Source organism: Gymnodraco acuticeps, unplaced genomic scaffold (genome assembly GCF_902827175.1).
Source record: "Gymnodraco acuticeps unplaced genomic scaffold, fGymAcu1.1, whole genome shotgun sequence".
Classification (NCBI taxonomy): domain Eukaryota; kingdom Metazoa; phylum Chordata; class Actinopteri; order Perciformes; family Bathydraconidae; genus Gymnodraco; species Gymnodraco acuticeps.
In genome coordinates, this window is record NW_022991219.1 from 2,847,271 (window position 1) to 2,874,595 (window position 27,325).

The following is a 27,325-nucleotide window of genomic DNA, read 5'->3' on the forward strand; positions in this document are numbered from 1 at the left end:
TCTACTTCCAACACATGTGTAACACCCCTAGCTTTTACACACACCACACACACACACGCAAGCAAACACGCAGACTGAACATATGTCAAAGATAAATGCGGAGCACTGTTATGAAGAGAGTACAAACTCCTAACTTACTGCCAATTTTGGGTGAGTTAGTCTAAATTATTGTAAATAGTATAATATATTTATATTATAGTGGATTAATATTCTTACTGCAATGTGTTTTTTGATTTCAGCTCTGGCCAGTTTCTTCATCAGGTTAGGTAAGTTTGTATAGTCGTCCTTCAGATGTGGAGCTCAGCTGGACAATATTTTTGCTTTAGGACTTCTCTGATGTTATTCTTTAATCTTATAGCTAATTCAAATAATGTGCCGCCTTTAACTGCTCAAAATCTCTTTAAAACTTGTAATGGGTACTTTTCAACCACACTACCTGTTTTACCAGGAGGGTCGATCTCTATTCGCCCAGTCCTGACTGGTCCAGTCATGGCCTACCTCGGCTCCAGGGTGGCTTTACGCTGCATTGCACCTAATTCCTCTCTGTCAGTCACATACGAGCTGATGGGGGGTGATGGAGTCCTGATGGCCACCGTTGCTGATCTCAAAGGGGAACAACCTGCATCATTCTACCTGAAGGTTACTGTAGCATTAGAGGGGTCGTACCGCTGCAGGGCGACAACAGGAGGAAGCACAGCAGTCAGCAACAGCATCAAGCTGACTGTAGTCAGTGAGTAATAGACAGAGATTATATATCCTGTTAGAGCTTTAGAGAGAGGGTTTGGATGTTTTGCAGTTGTGTTGTATGCAGTACTTTTCCACAATCAGTGTATTGCATATTGTAGAAGGCCGTTGGCACACCACAAATCTGGAGGAAGAGACAGAAGTTATTTCAGCCACCCAAAAGAAAGGCAGACCAAAAAATACATACATATATTTTGTATTTCCTGTTCGGAATGATCAAAGTCAAACCACAACCCAATCAGAGCAGCCATAGACAGGCTATTCCTGTGTTCTGTAAATTCAATTTCAGGTTTTTTAAATGGAGTCTGGTCGCTTTGGGCGAGATAATAGATTTTCATTAGAACAGTAAAAGACAAGCCAGCAATCTATCAAACTCCCAAGCAATTTATGTTTAAGTATCTTGGCCAAGTACACTTTAACGTGTAGGCTACAGGAGCCAGGGATCAAACCACATAGTGCAGGCCGCTCTACCTCCTCAGTCCAGTAACCTGATTTAGATAAAGGCTTCAGTTCCCTGTCAGAAACATAAACGGTATAGCTGTCTGACTGCAAGGAAAGCAGTGCCAATATTTTAAATACAGCATACAGTTCAAAACTATTCAATATCCTTCAATATCACGGTTATTTTATCTGAAAAAATCAATTAAAAACTTGAACCTTTCCTCTCCTCCCCAACCATCGATCATTCCCAAACTTCCAGCTCCAGCATCAAACACCAGAGTGACCTCTGAACCGTATCCCCCAGTCGCCTACGAGGGCTCCTGTATTGAACTGAGCTGCAGCACCACAAAGGGCTCCCACCTCTCCTACACCTGGTTTTTCAACAGAAAGGAAGTAACTTCTTCAACCTCTCCTCTCTTTCACCACACTGGGAACAAGCTAGTGATGGGGAAGGTGACTCCAGAGCATGCTGGGTACTACTCTTGCATGGCTTGGTCCAATGTGCAGGACACCAGGAGGTTCTCAAGCAGCTTTGAGGTCAAAGTGACAGTCAAAGGTATACATCAACAAAAGTATATTACAATAATGCATGCTTGATATTCTGTTTAGTTTTGTTTCACTGCAGCCTAACATGTATTGTATCTTCTCCTCTCCACCAGTCTATGTTTCAAAACCAAGGATCTCTTTCTCCATCTCAAATCTGGGAGCCAGTCCCAGTGGCAACGTGACCTGCTGGTCAACAAGAGGGAGTCCTCCGGTCAACATCTCTCTTCTACTGGATGACAAAGAAGTGGGATCAGTCACAGCTACTGAATCCCTTGCTGCGTGGTTCTCTGTCGCTGTGGTGCCGGGGCTGGACATGGGCACTGTTCGATGTCGGGTGAATACTGAGGTGCAGAAGCTGATGAGTGAGCCTCTGACTCTGGAAGTGGGTATGAGCTACACCGACATGTCAAAGAAATGTGTCTCTCTGTGATTGCCTACCCTTTTTGGTCTTTTTAATCTTTCTGTCGTTTCCCTCCCCTTGCTTGTCCAGTCCCAGTCGGAGGTGATGTGAAAGTCGAGGTAGAATATCTCTACAGAGCTGACTCCAAACTGACCGCTGCCAGGCTGAGCTGTGGAGTCAGCAGAGGAACTTTCCCTGAATACTCCTGGCTCTTGAACGACTCTGTCCTCCCCCCTGAGACTCACAGGGACTCCCATATTCAGCCCGACCCGCCTCAATATGCCCTAACTGACCATAGACGGATCCTCGTCCTGACTAAGGTTGGACCAGAGGAGTCTGGGTATTACCGCTGCAGGGCCAGGGACAGCTACAATGACTCGGGGCACTGGGTGGAGAGTGAGGCCGTGCAGATCCAAGTCACAGGTAAAATTGATCTAGACCAGGGGTGGGGAACCTTTTTCCTCTCAAGGGCCATTTCAATGTTTTCAACATCCTCCGAGGGCCGTACAAATTATTGACCTCTGCTTAAAAATACTAAAATCACAGCCCACTCATTTCACCTTTCTTTCATGTTGTGCAAAGAAAAAGCAACCTCTTAATCCAGATATCTTGCCATGACTCACGCATGCATGCACGTGCACAGTTGTGGCATGACCACCAAAACAGAAAGATATGGACACAAGATGTGTGCAAATGTATTTAGTTTCCTATCCATGTGAACATGATTTAAGTGGGGGGGGGACCTAACCTCCTCTGCATGCTCCCCCGGGAAGATTTGTTTTTAAATGTTGAAGTTAAAAGCATCAATCTGGTGCACTTTGAGAGCAACATTAGATCTATGGATACATCTCTCAACACCCATATGAAACATAACTGTAAGCAGATTTTCTTTTTCTTTATGGATATTTTACAAATCACTCTCCTTTTAAACTGTATTCTTGTTTATTAATAACAACTTGTTTTACTGTCATATAGTATTTTATACCTGTTTAATTTATTCTCTTATTTTTTTATAACTATAATGATCATATAAAGATGTGCCTTTACCTCACTGGTTGTAGAAAAAGCTTCTTATATTCGTTAGCATAGCTAGCTAACCAGATGCTAATAACAACAAAGTTATTGACTGTATGATTGATTGATTGATTGATTGAAAAGTGTATTAACAGCTTGTATATTGGGTACAGTACAGTACAGCTCAAAACATACAATTGTTAAGGGGATGCAGACCAGAGAAAGACTTTCGTCTTGTTTACATCAGGGTCCCCCATTTCCAATTCATCATGTCATTTAAGACATATAAGACATATTTGACATACAGATGGCTTATTTACAATTTACATACAGGTGGTTTTTTTACATACAGATTGCTTATTTACAATTTTCATTTTAGATTTCGTTCTAATACATCCTAACCGGACATTTAAGACATACCAAGTCTACAGATATACAGTTAGTAACAGAGTCTAAAATGCGAGTATATACATAGATGGGGGGGGAAGCTGTCCATTGAACGACAGGTTGAGATTTGTACCATTACCGGGGCCAGTTTTGCAATGCTCTCCCCCGAAGGTGCTCTTTAAGAGAGGTTTTGAAGGTAAGTATAGTTTTACTTTCCTTTACAGTTGTGGGAAGAGCGTTCCACCTTGATGTGGCATAATTGCGAAACGTGTATTCCCCCTTTTTTGTGCCAAATCTGGGTTTCACATGATTTGTGGAGCTCCCTCTGGTGTTATGATCATGGTATTCCTTGACCTTTGGGAAGAATTTTGACATGTACATGGGTACCATAGAGGTGTAGTGGATCTTGTAGACCAGGCCCATTGCAAGTAGCTGTACTCTGTCGTCTACTCTAAGCCATCCTAGGTTGTCAAAGTGGGCAGAGGTGAGGTGGGTTCTAGATGAAAGGTCAAGCAGTAGTCTGACCAGTTTATTTTGCGATGTTTGAAGTTTTATTTTTAGCGCCTTGGAGGTGCTATGGTACCATGACGGGCAAGCATAGTCATAGTACCCTTGAATGAGTGCTCCTGCCAGAGTTTTCAGGGTGTTTTTGTTTACCAGAGAGGAGATCCGGTATAGGAATCTAGTTCTTTGATTGACTTTTTTATTACATTGGATGCCATTTTGTCACAGGAGAGGTTTGCCTCAAGAATAGATCCTAGGTATGTAATTTCCTTCTTACTTGTGACAATAATGTCGCCCACTGCAACTGAGAAGTCGTCGGATTTGCTGAGATTATGTTTCGAACCGAAGAGAATGGACTCTGTTTTACCCAGGTGTAATGATAATTTATTATCGGCGAGCCAGGTGCAGATTCTGCCGAGCTCGGAGCTGAGGGTTTTTTCAACCTGCAACCTGTTCCTGTCAGAGACCAGCAGGGCTGAGTCGTCCGCGAACAGGAACAAGTTGCAGTCACATGCTGATGACATGTCATTTACATAAATTAGGAACAGTAACGGACCTAATATGCTTCCTTGTGGAACACCACAGCTCACTGGGAGGGGGGGGGACAGAGTACCGTTTACCTCCACCATCTGTTCTCTCCCCTCCAGGTAGGATTGCATCCAGCTCACCGATAGTTTATCAAAACCAATTGCTTTTAGCTTGTCAATCAGAATGGGGTGATTGACAGTGTCGAAAGCCTTTTGTAGGTCCAGCATCACCATGCCGCAGTACTTGCCCTCGTCCACCTCTTGTTTGATGTGGTCGCTCAAATAAAGAAGGCGGAGTGGAGTGGGATGTTCTAAAGCCAGATTGAAATTCATAGATTAGTTTCTTTTCCGCGAGGTACTTTTCGACCTGTTCATATACTATTTTTTCCATGACTTTCGAGATGGAGGTAAGTATAGAAACAGGGCGGTAGTTGCCTGGGTCCAATTTGCTGCCCTTTTTGTGCAGGGGGGTTACTCTTGCCATTTTGAAGTCTTTGGGTACTTTTCCCTGTTTTATGGAGAGGTTAATTATGTGAGCTATGACTGGTGAGATGGCGGTTGCTGTGTCTCTGAGGAATTTGGAGGGGATATTGTCGTGGCCAGTGGCCTTGTTAGGTTGGAGGGCGCTCAGTTTAATGAGTACCTCTGCTGTTGTTACGGCCCCTACACACGGCGGCGTGCGTTACCGCTTGGCGGTGGGCGTGTCTGAAGCCTGGGGATTTTTTACGAACAACGCGACCAACAACCAATCACATGAATGTCCCGCCCCGGACATACAAAGCAAAGCATTCATGCTACATCGATGCTGGCTAAATATACTGTCTATGCTTGCTAGCTGTCCATTCAAACGAAGTACACTGGATATAAACTCCCCAAACAGGCGAAAACCTACCAGTTTCACCCTCTGTCTCTGCCACCTTCCCCCATGCCTGGCTCCTCCGGTTTGTATCCCTGTATGTAAAGAGGGACTGGTCATATAGTACCGCCACGATAATTTTCTCCTCCATTTTTTAACATATGGGAAATAACTGCGGTCTGGCTCTCCCAACATACACGCGGTTTGATTGGCTAGCGCTTGGAATGTCAGATTTGCATACGCGGGATTTGATTGGCTGACGCCTCCGTCGAGGCGGCAAAAGTAGAACATTGCTCTACTTTTGCAGCGAGCACCGCGAGAGAAGCTACGCTTTGCTCCCACAATGCAGTTCGGCGAATCGTGACGTCACCCCATTCAAAGTGAATGGGCAGAAGCGTTGAAGCGGCAACGCACGCCGCCGTGTGTAGGGGCCGTTACCCTTGCTAGACTGAAATCATCTTTGCGTACCCCTAGGTTTTTGTAGTAGGTCATGATGTGATCTACTCCAAAAAGCCCTGAGTGGGAGGGTAATTTATTTACAAGAGTTGTGGCTATGTTTGTGAAAAAAAATTTCAAGTACTTGGCCACATCCAGTTTGTCTGTGATGAGCCTGTTATCGGTCTTTATGTTTAAGTTAGAAAATCTCGTTTTGAGTTTTTTACTGCAGCCAAGCTGGTTATTGAGTAATTTCCAAAGTTCACGGGGTTTATTTTTGTTTTCCTCAGTTTTGACATTGATGAAATTCTTTTTGGCAGTTTTGATCATGGAGCTTACGTCATTTCTTAGTCTGTTTCTTTCAATTTTGAGTTCAGTCACGTGGGCCTGGAGTTCACTGCTCGTGCTTTTGGAAAGCATTGACTGACTTTTATGAAACTCAGAGCATTTTTTGTCTCTGGTTTTCATGGCGGTCAGTATGCCGGAGTGCATCCACGGCTCAGCGCGATTTTTTACCCTGGTTGTTCTTAGGGGGGCCAAATCATTGAGTATTGCAGATAATTTGTTTTTGAAACCAAGCCATGTTTCTTCAACTTGTGTACCACTGAGCTCATCTGACCAGTCCAGGCTCTCCAGTTCTAGGTTAAAGGCCTCGCTAGAGTAGTTTGTGAGGTCTCTAGATATGACTGTTTTGTGACAGCCGGCCCTTTGTTTTAGCTTTTTGCGGGTACAGAATATCATATAATGATCACTTAACCCGCATGCTATAACCCCTTTACTGGAGATCCTGGACTTGTCAGAGGTGATCAGTATGACAGATCGCCACTGGGCTTACAACTAAGACACAGCCACGCAAAAACTGCGGCATGTGTTCGGCTCCTTATGGGTACTGCAATTTTTGGAAGTGCCGGAGCGGAGCTGCGTTCTGGTGCTCCCCGAACTACACCCCTGTCAGACGACACATATACCAGGTGAACATGGTGATGACACGTTAGGCTTGTGTTGTGTTCAAGGACCCTGACCTTGGCCAGGAAAAACAGGCACTCACTTGTTTAATTATTTTGCGGTCTAGATTTCTTTAATTTTTTGCGTGTGTTTATAAATTACCTCGAGGGCCACACCAAATGGTCTCGCGGGCCGTATACGTCCCGGGGGCCGGAGGTTCCTCACCCCTGATCTAGACAGTGTTCGAAAAATCTTGGTGTCCAAAAAATGTATAATCAAGAAATGGTTTGACATTTTGGGGTGTAAAGTGTGACCCTTTATTATGATTGGATTGATACCATCCTCATGTTTGTCTGGTAAATATGCCTCCAGCATTCCATTAGCTTATCTCAGCATAAAGACTGGAAACAAGGGGAAACAAATAGCTCATCACAACGGCTATCCTGGTCTGCCTTGGCAAGGTGACATAGTGGAGTCACTATGAGGTCGTCAAAAAGTGGAGAAGAGAAGAATTGAAATCGTTTTAATTCTTTGTTCAGGTTAAACTAACGAGATAACATATTGTGCCAGCAGCTGAAGTTTATGACCTTTGGTATAGCCAGGTTAGCTGTTTGCCTCCGTCTTTATGTTAAGCTAAGCTAACCAGCTGCTAGCTCCAGCTACATAATTAGCATATTTATGGTTCGCAGTGGTATGACTCTTTTTGCGTAACTTTTTACTTGTGTGACTTGAGTTAGTAAATATCCTACTGGCTTGTAGTTGTTGGAAATAGCTTTGAGAGATAAAATGATTTGAGATAGAAGCCAAGATGGTCTTGTTTCTTTAAACTCGTAAGTAAAATGAGCTGCCTTGCTATGTCCTTTGTTGTTGCACTTGCTTGATGCGTTGCTGTGTTTAGCAAGTTCATCTCGTCAATCTTAACGCCAGTGATGTAAGCGAACTGCTTTACTTTATGATTGCCAAATTGCCAAAACACCTAATCTTGCTAAATGTTTTTTCTAACATGTCACACGTGCCTTTGTAAAATGTCCTCTTTGTGAGGGATTTCTGCACTAGTTAGTGTACCACATCACAATTGTTTACTCTTGATCAGACAGGATCCTCAACTGCATGCCTGAAGCAACATCTTCCACTGAAACACCATCAAGTAAAAATCCCATATTGTGTATTTAAATGTCTTACATGCTGCCCTGCAGTTTGTTATACTTCAGTGGCCTTGTCCCTTCTCTTCCATAGAGGTTTTCATGAACACCATTGAGATCCTCACCATTGCGTTCTGCTGCTTTCATTTTGTGACATTGGCAGTTGCCCTGGGCTGCATATACAAGATGGTCGACCAGAATCAAGGTATTTGTGTGTGTGAGGGAGAAATAAAAATCAGTTACATGGAAATACGAAGTTAATTTATATTAATTGTTTTTGTGTCTTCACCCTTCATTTATTTACAGATCATGACCAAGTTGCTATAATAGGGTACGTTTTATCTTAATGGACCTCACAAGGTTTATTGATCTATAACTCGTATTAACCTGTTCAACAATGTTTGTGACTTCTCTCCCAGTTTTGACACACTTCCTCTTTCTGTATCCACGTCCAGCGAACAGGACGGACCTTTGTCCAGAGACTTGGTTGTTCAGAATCAGGTACATTCTGACACAGACCTCACATAAACACATCATTTTAAATTAATTAATTATGACACATTGTCCAGTATTGCTTTACTTTAAATAGATCTCTTAGTTTTCTATCATTTAATATGTATGCCTGACATATGATTAATAGCTTTTATAGGAAAAATGGACGAAGTGTTTAAATGTTAAACTTCCAGTTGGTCTCCCGGGTCCATTTTCTCCTTAAAAACTCTAAATTATACAGAGGTGGGAGAAGTACTCAGAGTTTGTACTTGAGTAAAAGTACCAGAGTGTAGGAATACCCTGTTACAAGTAAAAGTTGTGCATTAAAAATGTTACTTAAGTAAAAGTAGAACAGTGTTTTCATCAAAATATACTTAAAGTACCAAAAGTAAAAGAAGTCATTATGCAGATTGGTTCATTTCAGAATAATATATATGATATGTTTTGATTATAATTATTGATTAATTAAAGTGTTATCGCAGCTGGTAAAGGTAGCTTTGTATACTGCAGGGTAGCTTGTGAATTTACTCCATGTGTAACTAAAGTCTGATTTAAGTGTTGAACATATTTCACATCATTAATCATAATCTGCAAAGTAACTAAAGGTAAACAATAAATGTAGTGGAGTAAAAGGAAACACGAGTTACCTCTGAATTGTAATGGAGTAGAAATACAAAGTAGCATAACATTGAAATACTCATGTAAAGTACAAGTATTTAAAAATTGCATTAAGGTACAATCACTGTAAATCAATATTGAATTACTTCTTGATTCTTCGAATAAAACTGCATTGACCATCTCTGTATGCTGAAATAAAGTGATTTTTTTGTTTTTAATACATAAGACACAGTGTGTCCAATGTATAACTCTCTTCTCTCTCTGTTTTAGACCGTAGAGACCATAATATGACACAGGAGGATCATATCACCCTTGTTAAATTGGTCATCCCTTCATGCTAATTTTGTATTTTCTTTAAATGTTTTTTCTGTAGCTATATATTGTTCTGCAGGTATGGTGACAGTAATGGCTAAAAAGGTGTAACATTCATTTAAAAAGAGTGACAGATCATGTTTAAAGCACAATTACTGTATACTGCCATGTGTTTACAAATAAAAAATTTAATTTTAAGTGAAGTTTGTTTTTTGTTTTCAGTCAAAGCAATAAAATCAATTATGGTTGATAACACCTTTAACTCTTCATATTGCCTCTGACGTATGTTGTTTTGATATAAATATAACACCACTGACTATCTCTTTTGATGGTACGAGGGATGGTACTGCAGGAGGGTGTCGTGTGGCACTATCAGCTATTTGCACATGTTTCTAAGTGTGTGTGTGTGTGTTTTTTCACTCACCCTCCAAACTGTCAGAACTCTTAGCAATAGCAACGCGTAATAATTTTTGAGGTACAAACTAATACGTGTTCTTCAAGAATGTCTGCTTCCCTCTTTGTGGTCATACTGGGTAAGCTACTCACCATACACTGCTCTTCATTACACTTAAAATGATACGACTACAAAACCATTTGTTTTCCCTCTCTCTACAGGGTTGTTTTGCTGTAGCAAGGAGAGCAGTAAGTCAGTTGTATTGTTATTGTATGCTCAGTTACTACAAGTGCAAATGTGTGACTCTATTTAGTCTTTACAGTGGTTGTGCATTCTTTCAAATGTATCTTGTATTTTGATAGGTCAGTCAGTCCTGGGGCGTCCAGAGCTTATGGGCCCTTCAGTAGCTTTGGTGAAAAGCATTGCCTATTTTCATTGTAAACTGGAAATCTATCCGAAGAATGTAACGATCCTGCTGCAGTTATTTAAGTGAGTTTTGTTCATATTATATCTAACCATGGCATTAACATTCATTAAGTATTGATAGAAAATCCCTTACAAATATCAACATCTTCCAGGGAGGGTGACCGTGGCAAGGTGTTGGGCTTTTACACCTCCCTGAATGGGGAGGTTGCAAACTTCCCCATTGTAGTTCAACCTAACCATGAGGGCAACCTGGAGTGTGTGGCCAAGGCTCAGAACAACTCTGACATAGAGCCCACTGTCAGCTACACTCAGTACCTGAAGGTCCTTGGTGAGTGTCTTTATTACCAGAAATATATCATGTGTTGCAAAATGGCTTCCCTGTTACAGTAACCTAAGAAAGCGTTATTTGTCTCAGCTTGGGCATTTTGTCTGTATGTACTTATAATTGTTTCTTTACTTTAATTGTAAATTGTTTCCAATTAAGACTTTGACCTGACATTATTTTTTTCCCACAATGTTTTAATTTTAATTTTTATAACACAAAAGCAAGAACAAAAACAAGAGACATAAAAAAAATTCTGCTTCATCCGTATAACACAAGGCAATCATATGAAAACCTTATGCATAAAAAGAAAAGACAAAATTCAGATCCTTTACATAATCATTGAAGGGCATCCATACATTCTCAAACACATGCTGTCTGGACCTTAATATAAGATATCTTCTCCAATGGGAGGCCTGACAGCATCCGTCCCAACCAATGAGTGATGCTCTGGCTGTGAGCCTTTTTCCAAAACAATGCAATACAGGTTTTGGTGTAGAGCAAGCTGAGGTCTATAAATGTTCGCTCATGTTTACTATATTTATGCTTTTCTGGATACAAACTCAACAGAAAAAACGTTGGATCAGTCAAATCTGCTTTGAAATGATCTTCTCTACTGTACCTTGTACCTCTTCCCAGAACATCTTAATGTTCCCCTTGATTCTGAGCATTTTGTGCATGTATATGGTATATTTTTGTTGTATCGGTTTAATCAACCGGGTTCACATTTGTTCGCACAACCATTTATACTGTATTAGTTTCAGTCGCATATTAATAGACCTGATATAAGCAGCAGTGCAAGCTTTTTTCCAATCTTCATCTGAAACTGCAGTCTGCAGGTTGTCCTTCCATGCATTTAACCTACAAGGTGAATTCTCTAATGAGTAAGATGAGAGCATATCATTGTTTCATTAATTAACTGTAAATTATTTTCGATTGAGACTTTTACCTGACATTCTTAGAGCAGCAGTATAACTAGCTATACATTCAGACACTATATTTAAGAAATATTATTGTATATCTGGAATAAGAATTATTTAGGGTTTACCTTTTTTTTGCTCTGTCTTTCCTGCAGAACCTGTGAATGAGGCAGAGATTGTTGTCAGTTCAGGTCCAGAGGAGTTTTTTGAGGGGAAGACACTGGATCTTTACTGTAAGCCCCACGCTAGAAATCATGTCTCCTACACATGGCTGCTGAACGGTCGGCTTGTCTCTCCGTCTCGTCTCCGCTATGTTGTTGATAACCATCTCTCGATCAACAGGTCAGTGTATTCCTATTGAGATTGTCTAGCTGCTATCTATTTATTTGGTATTTGGATAACTATTCTGTACTGTGTAGTGACTGCGTTTAGTGCATACATCAAACTAGTTCCGCACAGAGTGGTTATTGGTTGTGATGTTTTTGCTACGCTATGGAAATGGTGATTCTGGGTAGTTGTCTGTATGTTCTGTTATCATGAAAATGTTAGATACGACTTGGTTAAGCAACTTCCTGTGGTCTCTGATTCATTTCCCATCTCCCATACTTTTTCATAAAGGCTGCTCATTTATAACTCAACGAGTAAAAGGAAATCTGTTGAAATTATTTCTGTGTTACCCTCAGAACTACATCTGAAGACAGTGGCTCCTACATGTGTATTGCCAGCAACCACTTTAGCGAAACAGATGTCTTCTCCAGCAACAGCTCTGAAGTGGTAATCACAGTCAAAGGTTAGCTGTTTTTTTATTATCTCTCAGGTTCAAACTATATAGCTATGATATTGCTCTTTGAAAGGTAACATTCTCCTCCATCTTACTCCCTCAGACCTCGTGTCAATCCCTGACATCTCCTTCACCGTGTTAAAGGAAGATTCCCACAACTATTCTGCCGTGGTCGCCTGTCAGACCGCAAAAGGATCTCCACCTGTCACCTTTTCGCTATACAACAGGACAGAATTGGTTGCCAATACGACAGTTGATGATAGAAACGCCACATTTAAGCTCCCATTGGTCTTGGACCGGCCAATGGGATGGCTCCAGTGCCAGGCAAACAATGGAGACCGGATTGAGTACAGTCAATGGATTCCCCTAGAAGTGGGTATGTGATTTCTTTGAAACTGCTGACACAAAACTATGTTACTGACTACTTTCTTTTAATGTTCATCCATGGTGCCTCTGTTCTCCAACAGTCCCGGTTGGAGGGCCAGTGACGATGCATTACGACTATGACATTGGAGAAAACTATGCTGTGATTGACCTGAGGTTCTACTGCAAGGCAGCGAAGGGATCTTTTCCACGGTACCAGTGGTTCCTCAACAAAACCCTCCTGCATGGTCGAGGAAGCTTCTACTACGTGGTCAACCAGGATCCAGGAGAGTCCAGACTCCTGCTGTCTGTTGGGAGGAGCAGTACTGGAACGTACCATTGTGAAGTGTCCGACAGCTTTGACAATGCCACCACCATAAGCAGCAAAAGGCTGTACATAGATAAAGAAGGTATAGTTCATACACTGATTGATTAGAGTAACAGGTGAGAACTGCACGTTTATTTCTTCTCCCTGCTCCTCCAGTGCTAAATCGTCTCCCTGTCTTGGTGGTGGCAGTTGTCTTTGGATGTTTCACAGCCCTGGTTGTCCTGGTCTCCATTGGTTGCTGCATTGGAGTGATATACAGTGAGTGTCTGAGTCATGTTTTTATCTGGTAATGTGGCAACTTTGTCTTTGCTTCTGTGAGATCATGTTTTTTTTTGCTCTTGTTTCAGGGCGAAGGCAGTACGGAGAGAAGACTCCGTGAGTTTTTTCTGTGTTCAATTCCTACACTTTGAAAAATACTCAGTGCTTTGGTAGCTCACCTGGTAGGTGTTGCGCCAAATGTATGAAGGCTGAGTGGTTACTGCAGTGGCTCGAGTTAGATTCCCCTCTATCCTCCCTGTTCCTTTCTCTCTCAAAGTTGTCACTATCAACAAAAAGCAGACATGTCCAAAAAGAAAAATGATGACCCGATTTCACATAAAGCTGTCACTTCCTGTTGTGAAGAGAGAACTGTGCTTCTTATTCTCCAGGAAAGAATAACATGTCGTCAGTTCATCAACCATCAGCAACTGAAAAGAAACAATGGCCTATGCTATGTGAAGAAAAACAACACACCCTGTTTCCATGCTGGGTGCCATAAAACCACAGCTTTCATAGAAGGGTCCAAAACATCAACAATAATGTTAAATCCGGTTCATCTATGGTTTTGTGGGTTTATGCTCACACATGTGAAATGACGGATGTGTAATGATATCCTGTGTGTTAACATGGTACACAACTTTCAACAGGAACAACAACTGGTTTTGTAATAGCTCCAAATAAAGCCTCTCGTTCACAGTTAAGACTCACAGAATCAACAGTGAGTTTGGAATACATTTTGGGATACAATAACAAAAACGTAAAGAATATCCTTTTGTAATATGAACAACGTCAGAAAGATGTGTAACATTTTAAAGTTGGAATGAGGTTTCTGAGTGAAAGTATGAAGGAGTAGTTAGCAGTTGAAGTTGCATGAAGATGTTTCAAGTCTGAAGGGTTTCTCCATTCGTTCCTGTATAGGCGAACATTTGGATGAATTATTGGTAATATGTCTAAAATTAGGAAAGTTATGAATATCCGGAGTAAAAGCAAACATGTCCTACATTTTGATGTTCAAGCAGAGTTTCTGCAAAGTAATGATAAAAGTGCACATTTTATTGTGGCCAGCCTAAGGCACACCTGTGTAATAATCATGCTGTCTGATCAGCATCTTGATATGCCACACCAGTGGGGTGGATGGATTTCTCTGCAAAGGAGAAGTGCTCACTATCACATATTTAGACACATTTGTGAACAATATTTGAAAGAAATAGGCCTTTTGTGTACATAGAAAAAGTATTAGATCTTTGATTTTAGCTCATGAAAACTGGGAGCAAGTGTTGCTTGCATTTATATGTTTGTTCAGTGTATCTTTTCATATTCATATTATTTTGCTACATGATTCTGCGAATGCCAAATGTCAAGGGTATGACGCTGGCAGACAAATACTCAATTTATTTAGCTCTAAAGAAACGTTATCATGTTTTCTTTTATCGCGTCCTCAACAAATCATCATGTTTAATTTAGGTGTAACTGTGTACACTAGTCCTCAGGTTGTTTAAAGGTCTATATTCCAAAAAAAAACACACTGCCACTTTCCCCTGACCTCAGTGATAGCATCAGCAACTTATGTAGTTAGGCTTATATCACATTACTTTCTGCTATGGCACTGCACCTTTTACAAATGTATTAACCTGTATGACATCTTTTACCACCTTTCTCCTCTCAGGTTGAGCTTTGAGATGGAGGGAATGATGACTGCATATGAGGACGTGCTGGTTAGTCAGTATTTCTGTTTCATCGTATTCACTTTCCCCTATCATTCACTCTCACATGAGCCAGTTTAATAATGGCACATTGTATTTTCATTTGGATAAATAATGACACAGAGCTCTTCTCCCCTAACAGGATTTGTCAGAGTACAATGAGGATACTGATGTATTGAACACAGCCAGTGGTGCTGAATTTGATCAGGTGGGATCAAAATGATTTATATAAAATGTCATAATAATCTTTTAGCTCATTGTAATTCTACTGGTACAACAGGGTATGCAGTTTCTTGAAACGACAAAAAATAAATCGCTGCAGCCATGAGCCTCTGGTTAGAAGAAGACTATAATATTAGCAACATTTTCTCTACATATCTGAAACGATAGTATATAATCTATAGTACTAAAGATACTGTCCGTCATCCTTTTTTTGGGTTGTTGTGCCAGCAATTCTTGCCAAGGCTGTATTAACAACTTCTTCTACAGGTATTTCCTTACTTAAACAGCCTGAAAACAGAGACAAGAGGAATTGCATCAGTCTGGTTTTCTCTCAACCACTTGAATAACAAAATGCCTACAAACCAAATCAGCTGGTTATTTAAACAAGAAAAAAGACACCCTCATCTGCTCATCTGTCTGTTTCCCCCGCAGGAATCTGAAGCCTCTGTAGATTAATGGCCCCAAATTGAGAAGGAGAAGAAGACGTTGGAGGATGAACCAGTTGATGGACCCTGAGAGTTCAACCTGTTATAAACAGAGTGCTGGTTAAATAAACATTGGTTCATAATGCTTTGCTGTTGTGTTTATTTTCAGTATGAGAAATTACTTATCAATTGCTAATGTATTGTGGAAGTAATGTAAGGATACTAGTCACTATTGAAGCCCATTTCTGTCAGTAGGAGAAAAATAAAAACATGTTTTAAAATCAAAATAACACAATAACAGCCTTGTGATTAAAAAGGATCGTATTAGTATAAATAATTATAATTACAAACTTTCACAAGATGATGATTAAGCAACAAAGAAAACTTGACTTACTATCTTTAAAAAAAAAAAACGAAACATTTGAAAATTTCCTTCCTGCATTAAATGTGCCCCCCCATTAAATGATTGGCCCCATCACGGCCCCAGAGTAAAATTGGTCTACTGCCACTGCTTTTCACTACTTAGTATCTCAGAATAATGACTTACTATCTCAAAACAACAAGAACGTTTATAAATTGACTTATAATTTCGAAATAATTACCTAGTATCTAAATGAACAACTTAGTATCTAAAATAACAAAAAAACGTTTCCAAATAATCACATAGTATCTGCAGAATAACTATCTCAAAAATAATGATTTCGAATCTCAATATATAATGACTCAATATTTTAATATAACTGGAACCTTTTTTTATTTTTTAATAATTAGTATCTCAAAATAATTAATAAATACATTATTTTATTATCTTGTCAATAATTACTTTCACAGTAGTAGGCCTATCGCAAATAATTGAGACCCTTTCTCGAAATACAAGGACTCAGTATCTCAAAAGTAAATATAGGCCTAGCCTATTCAAAAAAGAAAACTATCATAAATACAAAATCAATATTTCTGAGTAAGTTTCTAAAACTAATGACTTGCATAATATTTGTTTGTTGATATCACATTGGCGGAAGTTTCCTGGCTCCTAAACTCCGCCTCTCCTTCGCGCAGCCTGACAGCGCGTCCGCGTGCGCAGCTCCTCTGGGTGGCACTTGTCTTCGTGAAGCAGCACGATAGGAGCTGAGAATAACTTGGCCCCTGCAGAAGTTAAATTGAGTTAAACTGCTAGTCTGTGCAGTCAAACAGGTGTACCTACACGGTGAGCGGCTGAACGGGACACATGGAGGACACGGGCGGTGCTACTGCGTACGGGGTTTCGCTCGCGGGAGGAGGCTTCGACTTCTACAAGTTTATCCGACAACCTCAAACCATCGTGCGGATACTCAGCTGGGTGAGTGGGCGTAGGGATTTATGTTTTAACAGAGTGTGTACAAAGGTTGAAAGGAGACAGCAGATATATCCGAGCAGGTGCGCGTGAGAACCCTCTGTCGGTCGGTTTGAAAACATATTTATTTTTGCCGGAACAACAGGCTACTGTGTGCAGCGGCTCCGCGGGGCTTCATGTTGCAGCAGCTGGTGTGTGACAGCAGCTTGGAGACAGCGCAGGTCAACACTGCTGTTGTCAGAGGACAAAAGACAGGAAACTGAGAGAGGCAAAACACAATCTCAAATCTAAAATGTTAACTTGAATCTGTCAGTGATTTCTGCAGCCTGTAACACTATAGCTGTGTGTACCAAAGGACAGAGGTTGGAGTACTCAGATGATCTTGTACTTAAGTTAAAGTAGAAGTACCAGAGTGTAGGAATACTCTGTTACAAGTAAAAGTCCTACAATAACATGTTACTCAAATAAAAGTACAAAAGTATTGGCATCAAAATATACGTAAAGTACCAAAAGTAAAAGTACTCATTATGCAGATTGTTGTATTCAGAATTATATATATTATACGTTCTGATTTTAATGATTGATCATTAAAGTGTTCTCAAAGCTGGTAAAGGTGCAGCTAGTTTTAATGACTTTGTATACTGCAGGGTAGCTTGTGAATTTACTCCAGGTGGAACTAAAGTCTTATTTAAGAGTTACTCCAAATATGTAAAGTAACTAAAGGTATTAAATACATTTAGTGGAGTAGAAGTACAAAGTAGCAAAAATATTGAAATACTCGAGTATTGTACCACAACATTTGACTTAAGAACAATACTTGAGTAAATGCACATAGTTACTTTACACCACTTTACAACACAACACAAACTCAAATCTAGGATGTGTGATGAACTTGAATCCGTCTGTGATTTATGCAGCCTATAACACTATAGCTCTGTTTACTAAAAGGAGGTTTACATTGACATTCATTGTAAGTTCTAAAGACAAAGATATACTGTCTACTACAATGTTTAGCATGGCAAAACTTGTAAAATACGAAATATCAATAGTTGTTGTCATAATGTATTTGCTTAAAGGGGTTTTCTTGTAGCAGGGAAAGTTTGGGGAAGGAGATATTAGCTGCTGGTCACCTGTTGCTAGGCAAATCTTGTGGCGATGATTTATTTTTGTTCTTATGAGGAAACTGATCTGGAAAGTCCAAAATGAATTGTAACCAGACCAGACAGGTTATGCAATCAAATAAGTTGTTGTCGTTTAACCCGTGAGATTGTGAGCACGCAGATTGAAGGATTGTTTCTGTCCTTGTACTTCATGGTCAAAAAGAAAGTAAAGATTTTGGTCCTCATTCAAAGTGAGTGTTATTGTACGTGCTCTCGTCTCCTTTCTGACTCCGGCCTTTGATTATTGAGAGACTGGGTTTGATTTTCATTTACTTGGTTCATGAAGCGTAAACTATTTGTGAGGCATGCGGGGTGATAGGGCTGCACGATTTGGGGAAATAATCGAATTGCGATTTTTCTGAAAGATATTGCGATTGCGATTCGCGATATTTGTTTTTAAGCGACCCAACGGAAGTTTATTGTAAAATGCCGCCATATAGCTAGGAAGGTCGTATCAACGTGCTCCCGTCTCTAGCACCCCGAGCTACGAGTGAAAGAACTAAACTTCCGTTGGGTTGCTTTAATTTCAAGCTTCAGTTTAAGATTCACCCTGTGATAGATGTAAAACATGTGATGGAGCATTACTAACCTGACTCAGATGCTTTGTTTCACCAAACCATCTAGGAGAGCTCCATTGGAAGCCATTTGGAAAAGGCAGGCACTTTCAAAAATACTTGGCAAGTGATTGGATCAATCTGTCTATCACCTTCTATCATGGGCCACTTCTGATTGGTTAACAATGGCTGGTACATGTGGAGCACAGCACTTCTGATTGGTGTGGATGACTGACACACAAGAAAGAAAAAAAAAAGAGTTAAGAAAAAAGTTTTAAAAAAGATCGCAGGCTTTGCGATTTGATAATCGCATCATTTAAAATCGATTAATCGTTCAGCCCTACAGGGTGAGAGTATTTCACGGATGAGAAAACACACAGCGTCACCTAGACACTGTAGAGAATCCAGTGTGGTAGATGAGGACAGAATGTGCTCTGGTTGTACCAGCTGCTGTGTGTTGCTTGAGATGATGTGTGTGTCACTGGCGGTCACTGGTAAACAGGGCCTAATGTGCAGGTAAGGTGACACCTCTATCCCCCCTTGACCCTCGCTTTTAATCGAGGTGAATATGTGGTGCTACTGCTCAACCACACACACACACACACACACATATACTTTGTGCAGCTGTGCCCAGCTCATCTCAAATTCACATTGGCTAGCTAATCTCACTTCCACGAAACAGCACCTATGACACAAGGGGGATTGTTCGCTTTGTAGCACTTCCTACAGGTCCCATGATGCACCACTTCTGCACCTGGGACAATTACAAATTCTGGGTACAATGGCACTTGGTCATTTAAAGTGTGAATGGCCTTACTATTATTACTCTGTAAAGAAAGTGTATTACAAGTATATACGTTAATTCTGTGACAATATGAACATTTCATGATTATCCTGTTCAAAATCCTTCTTAAACTCTAAAATGGCACCAATTTATCCTGAAATTACTTTATCTTAAATGTTGTTGAAGAATCAAATATTTATAACTGCATTAGTGATAGAATGCACATCTTTTTTTGGTTTACATTTTTGGGGTGAAAAACAAACAATGTTACATAAGGTAATCATCACAATTTCACCCTGCATAATTAAAGGATACATTTAATAAAATTAAAATAAATGTATATACTGTGTGTATAAAAACTCATATCACGGTATTTTTCCAAATTATAACGGTATCATGGTAATTATTTATTTACTTTCAATGACTGTTAATGTATTTATACGTTTTTCCTATCATAGGCGGTCCCTCGAACAAATGCGTCTTTTGACTCGACTTTACTTTAGGCATTTCACCAGTAGTGCTCGTTGAAGCAGATCATATCCTTATACATTCTTCGTACTCCAATAAGTGCTTTCTGTTGAGGTGGTGGGAGTACATTACTTGTGTTACCTCCTTGGGCAACAACTTTAGTTCGACAACATTCACAATAAATGTTTGTTTGGTCCACGTCACGTCCAGACGACAGTCAAAGCTCCTCTCCTCGTATGTCATATCCATCTCCAGTCTCATTTTCTTCAGTGTCCATCTTCACATTCAGCTTCACATGTCATGCTACTGCTACTACGTTTGGCACTGTACCACAGCCTTCATTTCAGTGGTGCGGCAGTGAAATAACTCCCCAGGGGACTCCTTTCATTGCCGCACCGCTTGAGCGCCCATCGCCACTTTTTCAACAGTATTACGGTTTATTAAAAATGAATATCATACAGTATTCGGTATGAAACGGTACACCGCCCAGCACTACCATCTGCATTAAACTCCTATATCTTTCCATCCCACAGTGAGCCCCCAAAGCTTCCTCTATACACATATAGAAGGATAAGGCTAACATGTCTTGTAACATCTGTCACTCGACACACAAACCATCTGTCTGTTCAGTTCAGAAACACCGTCTGCTCCACTAACGATCACTCACTTTTGTCTTGTGTTTTGGAACTCCCCCCACTACATTCACTTCCCTACTGTCTCGGTCTTCTGCAATTTTTCGGTTCTTTTTGTCTCACCCTATCAGCAGGATTGTGGCCCATTTTCTCTCTCCTTTCTGCTCTCTCATCTGACCTTGTCCTCCTTCCCACCCGTTCAAACTGTCGCTCTCTATCCTCCTGCCCGATCTCATTATGAGTGTTGTTAGTGGCATCTCTGCAGTCACATGGCAGGCAGCTGCACTCAGAAGTAGGTCACATGGTTAGGTGGGTAACCAGAGGAGACAGCAACAGAGCACGGGACGCTCAGAGGGACCGGGCCGCAGATAGTACTCATCACTTTGTAAACACGCGATGAGCGGAAGAGTATTTAAAGAGATTGTTTATGATGACACACATTTGTATCCCTGTTTGTGTAATGACGCACATTTCCCCTCTGTGGGACTAATAAAGGTATTCTGATTCTGATCTGATTTTGATTTGTTAAATAGGAAATGGACAGGTTCTTTCAGGACTTTCTTTAAATGTTATGACACATTATTTTATGGTTTTCTGTGGAGATGGCTTTCAGTAGGCTGAGGATGTTGCTTATTTTGTCACATGAAAATAAATGTTGAGGACTCACTATTAGTATATTTGATATTTAAACTGCTTTACAGGAAGCTCTGTAATACAATGAAAGCTGAACACATTATTTGCATAGAGGGCACAAAGCTACTGATTGAAAACGTTTTTGGAAGCAGATCCAAATACCAGATGTCGGGGTTTTGTTTGAATTCACCACTGGAGTTTTCCAAATGCTCTCCCTCTCAACAACATTTTCATATCACAGTGATTCTGATTTTTCAGTAAGACTTTAGTTCTCTGCTGGTAGATTGTCATGGTGCTTTTATGAAGTGAAACTAATGGCTGCCCCAAAAGGAAGCAAATCAGTCTCAAAACCACATTGAGCAGTTCTATGTTACTGTTAATCTGAGAAATTCCTATTGTGTGACTTTGCAAATTATGAAAGGCCACATTTTCCTTTTCTCCCTATCAATGTAGATATTTGCCCTGGTGGTGTTTGCCTCCATCACAACAGAGGGATATGTCAACACTGCCCACAGTCCCGAAGCAAAGTGCTTCTTCAACCAGAATGACTCGGCATGTCATTACGCTATCGGCATCGGTGTGATTGCCTTCCTGGCATGTGTGGCCTTCCTGGTGTTGGACGTTTACATGCCTTTTATGAGCAACGCAAAGGAAAGGAAATACGCTGTCATGGCCGACCTGGGATTTTCAGGTGAGCAGGAGAGTCAAAGTGATTTCTTAGTTGGTTTGTTTGAGATTTAAAGATGCACTAATCAATATTTTATTTTACTATCACACAATCACTTAAAGGTGGGGTAGGTCATTTTGGAGAAACCAGCTCGAGTGCGCTAGAATTTGAAACGGCAGGAAAAAATCTGCCACTTCCTTACAGAGCCCCTCCTCCAACACACACGAACGCGCACATGACCAATGAGGGCACGAGATAAGTTTGTGCACAGATGGAAGGCTGACAGGCAGGTAGGCCATCCAGTTACTTTAGCCGGGCCGGCTCAGATGATTGGTCGTGCTTTTTACAGCGCTACTGCTTCCACAGATGACTTTTTTTTATGGATTTTTTGTCAAAGCACTTAAAATATTCATTGCTATCGGGATGTTAAGAGCATTCCATGGAATATAACAAAAAGTGTATCTCGAGCCGGTTTCTCAAACTTACATACCCCACCTTTAATGGATTGAGATAGATGTCCCACAGAGAAATGTCAATCTTCTCTGGTGTTCAGTGACGTGCGGTGAGGTTCATGGCTGGTGAGGCATTGACTCTTTCAGAGTCAGATTTACAAATATTATATTTTGACTTTAATCGAAATATTCGGTTATTTTCAAAAGCTTTTTTAGTCTGATGCTTCGATTCATTTTAAACAGACTGTTCAACAAAAGGATACCCAAAATCTAAATATTGGATTGTTCTTTCTTAGTAAGATCCCATTTTCATTACAATTGTGGTCTTACCTTGACTTGAAGATGAAGTCCATGCTTTCCTTCTGGACAACAATCTCTATTACTTTTTTGTAAAAGTCCTCCTTATCTTCCTCTAGTTTAAAAAGTCTAGTTTGTTATTCGCGTCTATACCGTCTCTGCGTAGAATAACAGTAGCAACAAGAACCTGTGGGCTCACTTGCGCCCCCTTCAGTGCGGCAGAGGTTATGGCTGCCTCCCCTGGTGCTTTTTTCATTGCCGTTGTATGATGAGACCAGCGAGCCTAAATATCATATATACGTGAAATAAGTTATTTAGAGACTATGGATGGCGAGGATAAATGTAATAAAGGGATCTACAAACATTACATTGGTGACATACAGTGAGATGGTGCAGGCATGCGCGTAGGGCCCGCTTTCCAGACAGTTTCTGTGGGGTGACGCATTCTGAGGTGAGGCAGAGCTCATCTGTGCCTCACCTCACCCCACAGTAACTGGCTTGAGCGCGCTCACAAAATAAGTGCCCGCGCTAAATTAGTGCCCGCGCTCCAGCCAGTTACTGTGGGTTTACGTGAGGCAGAGCTCGTCCCTGCCTCACTCCTCATCGCTCCCATGTAGTTGTAGCGGAGCTCGGCAAATTTGCTGATTTTGACTATAAAAAGCGATTGGAATCAAACATAAATCACACTTACAACACAGATCAGTGGAGACATTTGATTATTATTACTATTTAGTTTTTCTTTAGTTGTTTTTCCTTTACATTGTAGTATGACAGGTGAGGCTCTGCCTCCCCTGCCTCCCCTGACTGCACGTCGCTGCTGGTGTTCCCCTCAGCTCTGAAACCCTGGCTCCAAAATAGTTGAACAAGCTCTTAATTTATATCAGGGCTGCAAAAAGTCTACACATCTTCTGTCCTTATCTCCAGATCAACTTTATGTCAATGTTTTATTTATACAGAAAGCCCCTGAGTAATAACGTAATATGCAACAGGCTGCTGTCTGTTTTCCTGACATAACAAGACGTATATTATACATCGCTGCACGCAGTAGAGGATGAGTGTGCGGCAGATGACATCACAGATTGGGATGAGGTTAATCATTCATCAGCTGTACATGACACAGTTCACAGTCAGCCATTCTTCGAGGAAACAAAGAAGTGGTAGTTTGGAAAACATCTTGTTGAATTGAGCAGATGGCAACAAGAGAGCTCTTTGTGTTCTTTTGACATTGTTGTTAGTATTTCACAGGATTTTACTCCTCATATCAGGGTTTTCAGCCGAACACTTTTGTTGTCTTTTCATGCAGTGAGTAAATGTACATCTGTGTCCTTCTATGCTTTGCAGGGGCGTGGAGCTTCCTGTGGTTTGTGTGTTTCTGCCTGCTGGCCAGTCAGTGGGCCAAAACTCATGACGTCAGCGGTCTCCCAGAGGACGCCGCCCGTGCCACCGTGGCCTTCTCCTTCTTCTCCATCGCCACTTGGGTGAGCGGGAATGCTAAAACAGCTCATATTTGTATTCTCGTCTGAGTGAAAGCTTATTACCATATTTCCCGAAATATAGATTTGAACCCTGCATACGGTCAGTAATCAATGTTCAGTATTTATTTATGGCTGTCAGTATTCTCACATGATATCACAGGAAATCCCATAATGTATGTGGTTGGTGTGTTCAATTATGGTGGGAACTTTGGACATTTTACGCTTGAATCAGCTGCTAAACAGCAAACATTTTATCACTAGAAACTTTGATTAAATGTGTGTCATACAAGTAAATGTATTATTGTACTGACTTGATATTACTATAAGAGCTGAGAGCAAACACCCAACATTTGCTTTTTGTTTGTCTTCTGGACAAATCATGGGTTTGAGGCGTCCCACCATCACTTGAATGCACCATTCAGGAGGCTTCAATACCACACATTTGGCTCGGATAATGGAGTTCATTTATTTTTACGTAATAAGAAACTAAATCCATTGTTTGCAAAAAGATTAATCTCATTTGAATACATCTGGAATAGTTCAAAAGCTTTTAATTAACAAATTAGATCCACACATATTCTTTTAAACATCTCATTTCATTTTCAAGTCAAATAAAATGCACTTTGCATTATCAGGATTGTCAGTAGGTCAAATCACATGACCCTATGAAAACAATACTTGAACAGACTACAGGTGCACTGTGTTTGTTTTAGATCACGTGGATTCAGTTCCTGTCTTTTTGTTGCTACTGCTTTTTAATCAAATGCAACATGGGAGACTAGCTCTTGTAATACAAGAGGAGCTCTTACTCTAAATGTTCATCTGCCATTTTCAATGCAAATGAAAAAGAACATCATCCACAAATGAACATTAATTAACAAATGTTTTTATTGAACCAGCTCTTATGATGAACTGATTGTTCATAATATTCATTAATTGTAATCCGAGTTGATGATTTACCCATTATTGTTTCCTTCATCCCGATTGCATCAGTTACTACCCAACCATGTGTAACAGTTTAATGCAGTATATGTCATAGTGATGGATTACTACCCCCAATCTAAACCAGTTCAGTTAGAAGTTGATAAGAATATGTCCATCAGTCAAATAAGTCCAAAGTAAACTACGGCACATCCTCTGAAATGCTGTATAAAAACGTGAATCATTGAAAGTACTGGAAAAACTAACTGTAATACGTTTTCGTTGTGCAGGGAATCCTGACCTACTTTGCTCTGGTCCGTTTCCGGCGCGGCGTGAACGAATCGACCCTCCCGACCTACACAGAGCCTCCACAGGATCACCACACCGCCTACCCTCCCACCTACGCCCCTACCTCCTACAACCCCACCACCTACACCCCTACCACATACTCAACCTATCCCAGCAGTGTGCCTGACATGCAGCCGCAGCCTCCCTTCACCCCCACCCCCCCGCCGCCAGCCGACGCCGGCTACCAGCCGCCCAGCTACTGAGAGAAAGGGACGAGGCGGCGTTTCCTCTGTCGGCTCACTGATGGGAGCTACACTGCGCAGGCTGAGCTATATCATATTGATGTGATTTGACATTTGATTCAACAATCTTTCTAAGTGTTTTTCGACTTAAAAGCCTGAGCAGTGCAACTGCAAGGTGTAGATGAAAGACGCTGCTGTTTACGTCAAAGGGTCTCAAGTCAGATCTTAAGAAATCAGCTGACCGTTGAGATCAGTGCTGACTTTAGACCTGTGTGCAAAGATGCAACTTTTGTTTACCTCAAATAGGCTGATTCTGCAGAGGATAGGTAGTTCAATTGAACAGAGGAGGTCAAAGGTCATGTGATGTTGTGAAGAATACCTGTGACGGCTCCAGCTCTCTGTTGGAACCTGACTATGTGCATTTGTACATAGATCCTACCGTGCAAAGCTGCCATTTTAATGGTTGTATGTGCCTGGATTTCTTTTCTTATTTGGTTTAGCGGATGCTTTCCCTTCAGTACATTTATCTTGAGGACCTTTATTAAACTGTTGGGTGGGGTGTAATACATTGACAAATGATTTTGTGGGAGTGCAGTTGCAAAAAGACCAGTATAAGCCAAATGTCCACTTTCTGTTTTCGTTTTCTGTTGAATGTGGGTTCTGTAACGATCAGCAGTTAGGTTTCTTGGTCATAAAAACACATCTGAAAGAAAGTTTTGCCATCTATGTGCTTCATCTCAACTAGCTGTGTGTATAAGGCCACTCTTAGGTACATGAACATTCATAAAAAACCTTCCATTTCTTAAACAAATCAGTGTTGGTAAAAGTGCCGAACTACAGAGGCGTTTATAGTCAGTGCTGCCCTTTGAACTTGTAGCAAACATTAAGATAGAGAAGAGGGAGGAGAACGTACTTAACTGCTCTTATTGATCAGGATTATCTGCAGAGAATGTTCTCACCCTGAAGAAGAGTAATTTATTAACTTCTTGAAACAAAGCTCCCTCTTCACACTTCCTCCAAGAACCTCGTGACATTTAGGTTTGTTAACACTGAGGTTTTATCTCCGGTTTACTGGCTCCTTAATCTAAACTGCTGAAGAGCGACTACAGCGGACACACCGTCTTACTTTACAGATGAACACCTGAGCCTGCAGTAGTGGGACTCAAAGACCGCTGCTTCTCTTTGTTGCTTTCTGCCTCAGTGATATGTCTGAACTTTCTAGATCAGGTTCTGGCTGTTTCGGCCCTTACTGCTTAACTGCTGTTGTCTTCGGGTCAAATCTGACCGATTTACTACTTTCATCAATCATAACTTTTTTGTTTTACATTCGATTGCATTAAGGCTTTGTGATATCCTTCACGGTAGACATTTGAACATATAAAATTGCTGATCACCACTTTCATTGAATTTTGGATGATTTAGTCAACTTTGTAACACCCATGGTGTTCCCGAAAAGGAATTATTAACCATCCGGATCAGATCAAACACACACACACTCTAGATGTGCCCCCCCCCCCCTTATGTGCCCATCCCCCAATGTGAATCACACCTGGCACTCACAAACACACAGAACAATTTGACACATTTCCCGCTCTTATGGGCCCATCCCCCCACATGGATCACACCTGGCACACGCAATACATGTTCAGTGTCTGTTCTTTGTATATTTACTGCAGTTTTTCATGTATACCAGCAGTCTGATACAATATTTACAGTTTGAAAGGGTGTTAAATGAAATTTGGTGATGATTCATGTTTTTTGTGTTAATGTAATAGCAGTTAAAACAGGACCGGTCAAATTTGACCGTGAACATCAAAGTAAGGGGGGAAAACGAAGACAATAGGAGTGACGCTCAAGAGTTTGTCAGGATCAGAAATTGATTGTAGTTGTATTTATTAAACATGACGCTACTGTGGT

General features: G+C 40.8%; 2 protein-coding genes across 2 annotated transcripts; both read left to right on the forward strand.

Moving 5' to 3' along the window:
* Nucleotides 1–40: 40 nt before the first annotated feature.
* On the forward strand, nucleotides 41–15,650 carry LOC117561662 (Fc receptor-like protein 5). Its single transcript, XM_034239201.1, has 18 exons — nucleotides 41–150; nucleotides 240–266; nucleotides 449–730; nucleotides 1,445–1,741; nucleotides 1,845–2,117; nucleotides 2,222–2,554; nucleotides 9,979–10,005; nucleotides 10,120–10,246; nucleotides 10,336–10,511; nucleotides 11,581–11,767; nucleotides 12,109–12,215; nucleotides 12,310–12,582; nucleotides 12,674–12,979; nucleotides 13,054–13,155; nucleotides 13,245–13,272; nucleotides 14,822–14,870; nucleotides 15,001–15,066; nucleotides 15,513–15,650. The coding sequence occupies exons 1-18, from the start codon at nucleotides 96–98 to the stop codon at nucleotides 15,534–15,536; spliced, it is 2,739 nt and encodes a 912-aa protein (XP_034095092.1). The 5' UTR covers nucleotides 41–95; the 3' UTR covers nucleotides 15,537–15,650.
* A 926-nt stretch (nucleotides 15,651–16,576) lies between these two features.
* On the forward strand, nucleotides 16,577–26,121 carry syngr2b (synaptogyrin 2b). Its single transcript, XM_034239202.1, has 4 exons — nucleotides 16,577–16,841; nucleotides 21,520–21,757; nucleotides 23,824–23,960; nucleotides 25,169–26,121. Exons 1-4 carry the CDS (start codon nucleotides 16,731–16,733, stop codon nucleotides 25,427–25,429), a joined length of 747 nt encoding a protein of 248 aa, XP_034095093.1. The 5' UTR covers nucleotides 16,577–16,730; the 3' UTR covers nucleotides 25,430–26,121.
* Nucleotides 26,122–27,325: the final 1,204 nt, after the last annotated feature.